This window comes from Lacerta agilis, chromosome 2 (genome assembly GCF_009819535.1).
Source record: "Lacerta agilis isolate rLacAgi1 chromosome 2, rLacAgi1.pri, whole genome shotgun sequence".
In the NCBI taxonomy this organism is placed as follows: Eukaryota; Metazoa; Chordata; class Lepidosauria; order Squamata; family Lacertidae; genus Lacerta; species Lacerta agilis.
Window position 1 is genome coordinate 29,221,724 of NC_046313.1, and position 9,037 is coordinate 29,230,760.

Genomic DNA, 9,037 nt, shown 5'->3' on the forward strand with positions numbered 1-9,037 from the left:
CCTAGAGAGCATCAGTGGAGCATCAGAGGAATAGGTAAGTATGGAGGTGGAGAAGGGACAAAATGTCGGGTGACAGCTACTCCCCCTTACCTAAGACAACGTCCACTGCTTGTTGGCACACAAACTAAAATGTGAGAAATAGAGCTGGTGGATCTCTCCCCCCCCCCTTTCCTGGAGGAGGAGATGGCAGTCTTATTCCTGTCAAATTTGAAGGTGTCCGTTCTTGAAGAAAAGAGAGAAAGGGGAAACACAGTTTGCCAATGTGTCAGAATATTAAAGGTCCTGCTACTTCCTTTGGCCACTGAAACTGAAAGAAATACGTTCATTTATCTTCTTCTGATTGTACCTTCTGTAGTTAGGAGCTTAATATATAAAGCTCTTATCAAATACCAGAACACAAGTGGTGGGTTCTCATTAATCCTTCTCCTCTGCTGTCACACCTATCCATTTTCCCCTTTCCTCCTTTCTTACTTTAGCTGTAATCCTCCACCAGGGACGTTTACTGGGGCTGAGGGGTAAGTGCTGATCCCAAACAAAAACAGTTCTGTTTTCTCAGGCTTCTCTAATAGCCACTCTGAGGCTGTTTCCCATTTCTCTAAAATTTACCCCCCCCCCCTTGTATGTTCCTAAACCGTTTTTCCACTTGAGGTTACCTGCATTGCAGTTTTTATGTTTGCTAAATGACCACCAAACCCGCTGAGCAGTTTAGTGTCTTCATCTTTTGTTGCAGCTGAACTTTTCATGCCGGCTTCTTGTTTTTCTTCCAGCACCATTTGTAATATCATAACCTTATAAGTGTCATTAATCCACATCATACTTCTCTCGTTACAAATCACATTTCTTTCCCTTTTCTGATACTATTATGTGTGGAGATAGTTTTGTGTGTCTAGCATGCAAAATCACTTTGTGGAACTGAAACTAAGGACTTAAAATACACCCCATTCATTGCCTCTCTCTCCTTCCCAACTCTTGGCTTTAAGAGATCTAAGAATCATGATTGCCAAGAAATACTTTCTTTAAAAAGAGAATGCTGTGGCAGTTTAAAGGCAGGCTAAATTTATTGGGGAAAAGCCTTTGTGGACATGTCCATTGAAGCCAGTGTCACAATAAATGTGTTTGTTTTTAAGGTGCCAGAGAACTTTGGAGTGTTGGTTACAGCAGACTAACAAAACTATCCTCTGGAATTCCCTTCTTGAGCATCATTTACCTATGTTAGAAGTCTGTATTTCATTGATAAGCCCAGTCCGTGGATCCCCTGTGGAAAAATCTGACATGCATACTTTTTGTGAATATAAGTTTTGTTTTGTTTGTTTTGCAAAAATGTACAATTTATGCTAGACTAGCAAACTACTCCCTTTCTTCCCTGAGGTATTTCAAATAACTAAGCATGCTGTCTTATTCCTTTCCAGCTCTGTCTTGAAACGGCATCTTCTTGCCCTTTTGTTTTATTTATTTAAGTTGGCTTTAGCTTCTAGACTGGTAACCATGCGGTTTCGTGATGAAACCAAACTTTGCCATATTTGCAGCTGTCCCTTTCAAGTGAGAAATATTTCCTTTCTCTCTTCCTAGCGAACAAAGCAGCAGCAGGTTCTGGCAACCGTCCAGGCAGCGTAATACGTGTATATGGTGATGAAAACAGTGATAAAGTGACACCTGGGACCTTTATACCATATTGTTCAATGGCACATGCACAACTTTGTTTCCATGGGCATCGTGATGCTGTTAAATTCTTCGTTGCAGTACCTGGTAAGTTTTGTGTGGGACTCCTCCATTCAGTTTTCAGTTTTTTTACAGTTAAAGTGCTGAGTGTGACAGTCATGGATGATATTCCACATGGTACTAGCAGATAAAACACAATTCTCCCTTCTGCTCCTCCCTCTTGTAGCTCCCCATGGCACTCTTAATCTGCTCCAGAGGAACTTCCAAACATCTGGAGCAGGTTTTGGCATGGGGGGAAGAAAGGAAGGGGAAGTCTCATTGAGGACAATGAAAGTCTGTTGTGCAAACGGGCTGGTGAATGGATGGAAAGACCAGCAAGGAGATGATTACCAGAGTCTAGACAAGAACTGACTAGAGCTTCATTGGCAAGCTTTTCAGTTCCATCATCTCATGCAGGAGGAAAAAGTATAGTTAGTTGCTTCAACAAAAGAGCCAGACTGCTGAACCAATTGTACCAGCAAGGTGCAATTCAAAGGCCTCGTTGAATCCCAGCCATCAATACTACCCTCAATATTGTTAATATTCAGGGAAAGAGATACCAGCTTTGCTGCATCTCTCAATTTTCACAAGAATGCCATAGTTTTAATTTTAAGCGGGTTACCTATACAGTGCGAACGTTAAGTAACGTGTCACTACTCAGAAATATATATTTATGAAAGGCACTTAATCACTAGCATTTCTAAGCAGTGTGCATAAAAATAAACCATACAGAGAGTAAAACCATTAAAAGTCGTCATAATGACCACTCCACACATCAAATGGGCGATGTTTGCGTGGTCACACACAGCCCCCTTGGATCCCAGAGCAGCTCCTGTTAGTTCGGTGCTGGCTTCGCCTTCCCCAGGCTGGATACCTGAGGTCTCTGCCTACCTCAGCCAGCGCCCAATCCTGCCTGGGGGAGGTGTTGCCAGGGGATTGGCCAGGTAAGGGGAGGGACTACCCAGCCACACAATAGGCGTATCTTACCTGGGGAAACGGCAGTCGGGCTCCAGAGCTTCTCCCACCCTCCACTCCCTGAATTAACTCTTAATTTTGCAGGTTAACCTCTTCTCCACAGGTACGCAGGCGCTGCTATGTCAAGGCCACTGTTGAAGGGCCGGAAAGGAATTTCCCTGCATTGGCAGGAGGTTTTGCCTTTTCCGTAGCAAAACATCACAACTTTGGCGGTTTCAGGCCTTGGGCGGAATCCTTTAGTCATCTTCCTAAATGGGGGGGGGGGGCGTGGGGCAGTGACCCCATGCCCCCAGAGTGGTGGTGATATCAGAGTTCCCATTAAAGGGGTATTTGGGGAAAGCATTGGCCATACGCCGAGAGGTTGTTATTGCTCTCCCCCACCAGTGGCGGCGAATGGGGGGGCAGGCTCTCTGCTTGAACATATGTTCTCCAGAGCCAGCCCAATCCCCAAATATTCCCAGCTGGGGGCTGGGAAGGATAAACACCCAATGCCTGAGCCAAGGTCTCCCTACATCTGAATCTTAATAAAGTTGTGGCCAATTTTAATCCCATAGCACGTTGTCTTGTGTCATTATTCCGCTCAGGGGTCGCCTGGGGTTTGGGGGACTCCGCCTGTCCACGCGAAACTGAATGCTACCTTAATTTATGCTGTCCCAATGTTTCCAATATCTCTTCATGCTTCATGAGAGATGACAATAGTTTAGCAAAGGTGTTTAAGATTATCTAAGCAAGAAGGTCAAACACACTTAGTAGTGAAGGAGGGAGTGACAGTCATTAAGGTTTTTTTGTAATACAACAAGAAGGGTTTTTCTTTCGGGGGGGGGGGCTGTTTGCCAGCATCTGCTTAATCACTTCAGGAAACTTGTTTGTCAAACTACAGTACTCCATAAATCATAATGTTGTTGATGCTTTCCCCCCAACATTAGGTCAGGTTATTTGTCCACAGACAGGAGGAGGCCCAGAGCCACCCAGTGATAAAGCTGCCCTATCTGCACAGGAATCCAACAGCCAGGTTCCCTTAAAATCCATGTTGGTGATAAGTGGAGGAGAAGGGTACATTGACTTCAGGATGGGTAAGAACCTTTAATTAACTCAGAACAATTCAATAAAATGCTAGAAGATATGATCACTTCTTTCCCCCTTGAACTATAAGTAGATTTGAGGATGGTTTGATTTCAGAAGGTTTCCCAAAGCTCCCTAAACAACATTTCTGTATTGTTGATGAACATGTATCAGTGACAATTTAGACAGGCTGGGTTATCCATATCAATGGATTGGAAATGAAAAATCTTCTTCTGGCCTGATGGGTCATCAAACATCCTCAACAAGCGGCAGGTACTACTCACTTCACCTCTGGCTGTGCCTCAAATTGCAGTCAGTTCACTGTGTCCCATAAAACTCCATGGAAGCCATTGATAACTAATCTCATCACTGTGCCTCCCCTATTTTCCACTTAATCCCACTCTGGGTTCCTAGTTTTGATAGCAATGTGGCGATGAAGGTATGAACCTGATGCACTGTGTTCCCTATAGTTGCCATCCCTTTCCATAGTTTATAGCTAGTAAACCCCTTTTTTTTAAAATCCCATTTATTCAGAACATTTGATTTCCCCTCCCCCTTTTCATAAATCAGATTGTACAGAATTATACAAATTATTCAAATTTTGTTCCTAGTAATTCTGGTACGCTCTTTCCAGAAGCCCTTGTTGCAGATTACTGCCAAGAGACTGCAAAAGAGTTTAGATTTTTTTCTGTCACTGTTTTATGCTGGTTTTTTAATGTATGTGTTGTTTGTTTATTGTTGGGAGCCGCTTTGAGTTGCTTCTCAAATGTGTCTAGCCAGTTTAATAAATAATAATGAGAACAGAAACCCATTTGTGTTAGGGGCAGGCTACTGTTACATTCTTTAAGAGCTCTCTGGTTCTTAAACTTGAGCAGTACCATTGCAGACATAGAGGGTAGCAGATGGCAATGGGTTATATGTGTGCTATTACGTGCATACATACATACATAACCTGCAACATGGTGTATTTTAGTAGTATTTCTGTTTTCATTCAGTTCAGGCAACGGCTGTTTTTTCTTTGGACTCAAATTTCTAATGGGCTACTGCAGCTTTTCTTTGTATCCCCTGGAATCGCCTGTTCACCTAAAATGCTCTGCTTTCCTTCTCAGGTGATGAAGTTGGTGAATCAGAAATCCTTGGAGAGGCACTACAACTAGAGCCTTCTGTAGCCAAAGCTGAGAGGAGCCACCTGATAGTGTGGCAGGTTATGTGCGGCAGTGAATAAGCTCGGAAAGCGGCTTGAGACTGAAAAAGCTTTTGCATGTCTTTTGTTTTCATTTTGTTTCTGTGGAACCCGTTTCACTACATTTGAGCATTTCTTTGCCATTTGACTTTATATCACATACCTCTCAAACCTTAACAATACAAGAAATCAGCTTGTGCTGTTTTACTGCATCAGTGTTACGTAGCAAGAACAAATTGGTTTCCCCAGACAAAAGCTGTACAGCAATTAGGTCTCCCAAATGCCCCACTGCAATAGAATTCAATTTATTTTATGGTGTCACTTTTTACTACAAATTTATTTTAAGCATCTTGAATTCATCTGCACATTTGAGTAAAACAGCAAAGTTATTTCCCGTGTACTGTTTCAAAAATATCAGATGAATTATATCCAAGTGTCATTCTGTGCATTCGGTGAGGATTAAAACAAGATGTAAGTTCTTTATTTTTTCCACTTCTAAATCCTACCAATCTTGTTTGCCCTGATGTATTGAATGTGCTTTGCTCATATCAAGATCCATGGGCTGATAACATAAATTTTCTTGTTTAATTGCCAGTAGCACTAAAGATGAAAAGTACTGCCCTTAATAATGAGAATTGTGGTATTTTATGGGGAGAATCCTTTCCTAGTTTCCCTATGTACTTGGGACATAGGGACGTAATCAAGCTGTTCCCACCTTGATTAATCTCAAAGGACATTCTTAGAATTATTTGCAGCCTGATTGTATGCTCCTTGGGCAGAGGATAGGTCACCTTTGCACACCTATCATCTTGGATCCCAGCTGGTTCATGATACGTGACGTAAACAGACTCAAACAGGGAGCAAATTAGCTGAGAGCTTTTGAAATCGCCCCTAAATTGGTTCCAGATGCATTGTTGTTCATAGTCCGTTTAACTGTGTATGTGAAATTGTATGCAGAGAGTTGCCGATCACTTGCATTGGTGTGGTCACTTACACTAATGGGACAGAATCACTGTAAATGGTCTGGGAGTCTACCCCCGAGTCTGAGGAAACAAAAATAACTGCATCCAACTCATTCTGTTTTACTACAAGCTTTGGATAGAGTGATCTCCTTTGCTACAGATTTCCCCAATTGAATGCTATCCTTTTAATTCCTTAAAAGGTGTAGCAGCTTCCTAATATTTCATTTCTTGGAAAGTATGAATTAAAATATTAATGTTCACCTGGTACCTGCCAAGAGACTGTGGCTATTCCCATTAGATGGGAGCAGATTTTAGTGACAGAATAGAAGAATTTCAAAAGTGTTTCAAATAACAAAAAAGGAACAGTCTTGAAAAACTGCCTAAACATTTTTATGCAATAGGAGCAGTTTGTGATCTATCAAGGAAACATGTATTTATATATAATATATATATACACACACACACACATTAATTTTTTTAAAATCATGTTAAGCTGAGATCTATTGTGTAAATATTTATTTAGGCAGCTTTTTAAAAAAAGAAATGAGTGTCTTACCTGATTAAAAAAAATTAGTAAAACAACATTCAGGTCTATTGGTTATAGATTTATATGTATAAATACTTTTTAAGCACCATATTTTGTACACAACAGATAAGTTCTGGTATGTATTTAGACCATGAAATGTGTGGTTAAAATTTATTGAATGTCTAATGTCTTTGGTAATAGAATTTTTTCCTCCAATATGCCAAAAGCGATAAGTGATCACAATTTACTCAACATTTTCAAATGGCTAAACTGTGTTTAGAAAATTTGAGAAAAAGAACCCTGATCTAAAAACCCTATGGAAGATCCAGAAAAGCATGTAGCTTTTTCTCTTCTTTGTTTTCCAAAATGCTCTCACATGCATAAATACACCACACTCATTTGTGTTGCAAATCCAAACACTTATCCAACACTGGAGAGAATACAATTCAATTTGGAGAGGATGTTCAGGGTGGGGGGTGGGGGGAGGCCTTTTGCTGCATGTGCCTAACTTGGCACAGAGAACTGTATCAAGACACACATTTTGGCTTTTATACTAACCACTCCTAGCTGTATGTACAGCATGTAATATTGTGTGTCCAAATGAAATGCTCACTAATTCTTCACAGTTTCATGAGCCCATCAACTTTAAATCCAGCACTTGTGGGCACCTCTGTAATCCTTTCATGGTATGATTTCTTGGAAAGTATTCTCCAGATCTTTTATGGGTGGCTGAATCGCTACATTCACATTCTTGGAAAAACATACTTTTTCCATTTTAGTGTGGTGCTTTCCTTTTTAAAAAAATAAAATTTAATGAGCTATTTCTCTGAAGTGCTTCACTGCTGTCAGACAATAGATGCACCTGGGTAGCATTTTTAATAGCTTGCCAGTTGTAGTGAGTAAACTGAGCCATTCTGTTCTCATCGAGTCAACTGCTATTCACAGCAGAGGAGCCAATGGTCCAGCAGAGACTTCAGCACTATTTTTCAGTGCAAGTGAGAGATTGGCACATGTTCACTTTCCCTTGTTTATTTTTAAATGTATCCCTTGTCCTAAGGAATAGCAGGTTTAGATGGTGGCATCACCACCATTCACTAAGATTTAAACACTCCCTGTTCCAGCGCACTTTTTAAATGATAGGTGGTAAAGCTCGCTAAATTTCATGCATCAAATGATTGCCTAAAAGAATAATCTGTTTTGAGAATGTCTTATGTATCACGTACTCATAGTTCTAAAATCAGGAGTTGGAATGAATCTCTTGATAGTTAACAGTTTGTTAATAGTTTGAGAGAGCATTTCAAGCACAAAAATATGCAGCACATGATTTGTCTGAATAGATGTGTCTTGCATGGTAAAAGGTAAAATGAAATTTATATATCCTGCCATACTGTTCATTTCTTTGTAAGGTCTTCCTGCGTTGGATCAGTTAGAGCTGGCAGAGTGTAGACACTTTATCATAGGCTGCCTTAGTAACTACAAAATGTTTTTATAATCTTCTAATATGCTAACTGTTCTAATGAACATGGTGTCTTGAAGATAATGTGTAACTGAATATTTATTTCCATGTGAGTATTATGAAAGTTACCAAAGGACTGAAACTGACTTGGCACTCTTGCAGTTGACCCTGTGCATAAAGGATCTTATAAAGATCCTAAATTTGTAAAAATGACACAGAGTGAAAAAACCAACACATTTCTTTGTGGATGCTAACTTTATTTTCCTAACAGGGTTATGCCATATTGTAACAACCTATGTTGCACCTCAAAACTTTGTTCTATCCACTAAATATTTTTCCTTCCCTCGTAACAATTTCTTTGCTGCACATTTCTCAATCTTTTAAACATGTTTTAACACATTTTATGGTCTTTAATTTTTCTGAAAATGTTGTCTAGACACTTTATGCTGAATTTTAATTGCCTCTGTAACCTTGAGATGGATACTGCAGCATTAAAATTGCTGTCTGTTTAAAACTTGAGGCTTCTTTCTGTGAGCCAGAAAGCTCATATAGCAGTGAAGTTATTTCAGTATTTATTATTGAATCCTTGGGGGTTCAGAATGTAACTTTGTACATGAAATATATATAAATATGTATATGAAACGCACCCTTGCTTTAGTGTCTTTCTTACACCCCTGTGATGAGTGCAGGTTATAATAATTAAGGATTTATTCCATCTTGCCAGAAATAGCTTTTTGCAAGAGCAATGCAAAGATGACCACAGATTGATTTTTATGCTGTCATGTATTCAACATGGATTTGTGTGGTTAAGGAAATGTATATCTATGCGACCCCATACTTTACCTGACCAAATTGGCCATGGTAAAAGCCACTTAACAACAATAATGAAAAGACAAAACTCCAAATGTCATTTTGTAAGCACCCATTGATTCATATTGTTGAAGTATGTAGGGTCTGCATGTCATTATTGGGTAGAAGAGATGCATGGAGAAAGGAGGATTCAATGCACCCTTTGGAGTTTTGTGCTTTCTAGCAGGCACCTTGCACCCCCATTAACTGTATGTAATGAGGATATCATGTGGCTAACCTAAAAGCCTTATATATCAATCTCTTATCTCATAGGATTCTCTTAGATAACAATTGTACTGTATCAGCCATTTTTATTTTTTCTTACA

At 39.9% G+C, this 9,037-nt stretch overlaps 1 protein-coding gene across 18 annotated transcripts in view; it reads left to right on the forward strand.

Moving 5' to 3' along the window:
• Positions 1–8,508, forward strand: part of SPAG9 (sperm associated antigen 9) — a 71,765-nt gene extending 63,257 nt beyond the window's left edge. For 11 of the 18 annotated variants that reach the window (XM_033139160.1, XM_033139163.1, XM_033139161.1 and 8 more), the window contains 4 exons: positions 477–515; positions 1,570–1,746; positions 3,600–3,746; positions 4,845–8,508. In XM_033139160.1, coding sequence (XP_032995051.1) covers positions 477–515; positions 1,570–1,746; positions 3,600–3,746; positions 4,845–4,960 — 479 coding nt within the window. In that variant the 3' untranslated portion in view covers positions 4,961–8,508. The remainder of the gene's footprint in view (positions 1–476; positions 516–1,569; positions 1,747–3,599; positions 3,747–4,844) is intronic. The other 7 variants (XM_033139167.1, XM_033139168.1, XM_033139169.1 and 4 more) reach the window with 1 other exon arrangement.
• Positions 8,509–9,037: the final 529 nt, after the last annotated feature.